Raw genomic sequence first — 2,415 nt, 5'->3', positions numbered from 1 at the left:
CGTGGTGCGTCCAGGCTGGCAGCAGCCACATGCAGGGCAGTGCTGGCGGAACGATGGCAGGAAAACGCTCTAAAACAGCAGCTGGGTCATGACACAAAACAGTCACTGTCTGCAGTTGCAGCCATCGGGGCCACAGTGATGTGGCGCACACCGGTGGTGAGGAGAGATTGCAGCAGGCGCCAGTCAAGGGAAGGGAGAGGAGGGGGGGGGTTGCTGCCCTCCGAGCACAGGCAAGAAGGGGGTGTGGGTTCTGCTGCACAACTTTCTGAAAGAAACACAGTCCTGCCGAAAGCTCCACAACCAGTAAGATGCGCTGACGTACATGGGAGGAATGTATCCATCAAAGCCAAACCAGTCCTGTCTGTCTTAAACCAGGACAGCCTCACAACGCTATAATCAATGAAATATAGCAATAATATAGATGATTGACAGCTATGAGCATAGCGGAAGAATGAAGATTAATAATAATTAATAATTAATTCTTTAGAGTTTGATTATATGAACGCATCTAACTTTATCCTAACTTTGAGTCTCTGAACGTAGGGAAACAAATGGCATATTATAGGTGGAAAACCTCCTGCTGCTACTGAATACGATAAGCCGCATTTGTACAGCTGTGGTATTAAGTGGAGTCATTATTTAGATGTTATGTATGAATGTTCATCTCTTTCTTTCCTGCTTCTCTTTCCACAGGGTTTTGGTCCACAGCTCTTTAGCAGTCCATATCTGTCAGCTACAGAAGAACTAGTAGAAAATTGTTCAGTAATGGAGCCTGTCATCACAGAAGCAGTAAATCAATTTGATTTTAAAGACTACCAACATTCTAAAGAGAGCAGTCGAGATTCAGGAAATTATTCTAATGATGATGACACTTCAGAGAGCAAAGCATCAGAAGAAACACTAGTAAAAGAAATAGTATAACATTGTAGAAAATAAAAATCATATATGGGACTGGCAGCACAATAAACACTTTTATTATTATTCCAAAAGTCACAGCCTAAGGAAGACAGTGTGACTTCAGGATCTTTGCTTCAGGTTTCCAAATCTGCACTTTGTTAGTGGAAGGTTACCTTCTCTGCTGCAAGTGGACTGAAGTTAAAACTCGATGGACTCCTCACACCTTACACTGTTTTGACTGACTTGTCATCCTACGATAAAAAGAATCTGTGTAAAGAGGAGCAGTTCTGTACACTTTATGTACTTGAACCTGATAATCTCAGTGGAAGCCTGCTTTCTTCCACAAGAAGTTTCTTGCTACCTTAGGTGTTTGTTTTGAATGCCAGTGTGTACTGTGGCAGAAGCCTTAAATTCCAGTATTGAATCTTAGGATGTTTACACAGGCAGAAGGAAATGCAGTTACTTGCTGCATTTAGGATAAAACCCAACAAATGTCCAAGCCAGATGTACTCTGCAAGAAGAAACTAAAGAACATGGTTACTTTAAATAAGGCACGTTAAGAGGCATATTTGTGATTAATTTTTTTTTTCCACCTTGGCTCCATAACCAGAAGTGTAAAATATTTAGTTCTAATTGAATTGTATTGAGAAACGTGAATCTCTTAACAAGGAGGAAGCTCACTTCTGTAATTAGAAGGACCCAAGTTGCATTTAGAAAATGCCTTGTGACAGATGGCGAGGATGCTTGTGATTCAAAGCTTTTTCAGCTTAGCCTCATTTTGCCAGCAGACTTCTCTTTGTAGAGAAGCAGTGCTGCAATAATGTTTCAGTCTGCACACCCCTTTCTTCTTATGAAGTAATTTTTTTAAAGGAGCGTGTTTTTTATTAAGAGATTGAGTGAGAGTAAACTGGTTTTGAGCTTCATGTGGGCTGTTGTTTATTGTAACAAGCAACTGTTAGTGTTTATATATAATTTTTTTTAATTTTGAAGATGTGATCTAATTTTATAAATTTTATGTTCCTGTGTTCTTTGAAGAACATAATAAATTTTGCACATTTACTACTTTATCCCTTTCTTGGTTCCATCTGTTTTTGAGGTAGTGACGTTGAAGATACATCCACGGATACTTAGGAAGTTCCCATGAGTCTTCAGTTAGTGTTCTTTCTAAAAGGGCTGTTGTTTATTGTAACAAGCAACTGTTAGTGTTTATATATAATTTTTTTTAATTTTGAAGATGTGATCTAATTTTATAAATTTTATGTTCCTGTGTTCTTTGAAGAACATAATAAATTTTGCACATTTACTACTTTATCCCTTTCTTGGTTCCATCTGTTTTTGAGGTAGTGACGTTGAAGATACATCCACGGATACTTAGGAAGTTCCCATGAGTCTTCAGTGTTCTTTCTAAAAAACCCAACGTGAAGAACTATCACATATAAATTTAATTAGGGTTTACATTGGGGGTGTTGCGTGATTTAGACAAACCAGGAAGTGCTAATTCATATTCTGAGTCAGGGC

The 2,415-nt window shown here is 38.8% G+C and overlaps 1 protein-coding gene across 1 annotated transcript in view; it reads left to right on the top strand.

The window, feature by feature from the left end:
* The window catches only part of IFNAR1 (interferon (alpha, beta and omega) receptor 1), a 15,035-nt gene extending 14,114 nt beyond the window's left edge, over positions 1–921 (top strand). Inside the window, exon 11 of the mRNA XM_010144844.1 lies at positions 694–921. Within this exon, the coding sequence (XP_010143146.1) occupies positions 694–921 (228 nt within the window). The remainder of the gene's footprint in view (positions 1–693) is intronic.
* Positions 922–2,415: the final 1,494 nt, after the last annotated feature.

This window comes from Buceros rhinoceros, unplaced genomic scaffold, assembly GCF_000710305.1.
Source record: "Buceros rhinoceros silvestris isolate BGI_N320 unplaced genomic scaffold, ASM71030v1 scaffold2321, whole genome shotgun sequence".
NCBI lineage: Eukaryota > Metazoa > Chordata > Aves > Bucerotiformes > Bucerotidae > Buceros > Buceros rhinoceros.
The sequence above is the reverse complement of the archived record's forward strand: the minus strand, read 5'-3'. Positions and strand labels throughout refer to the sequence as shown.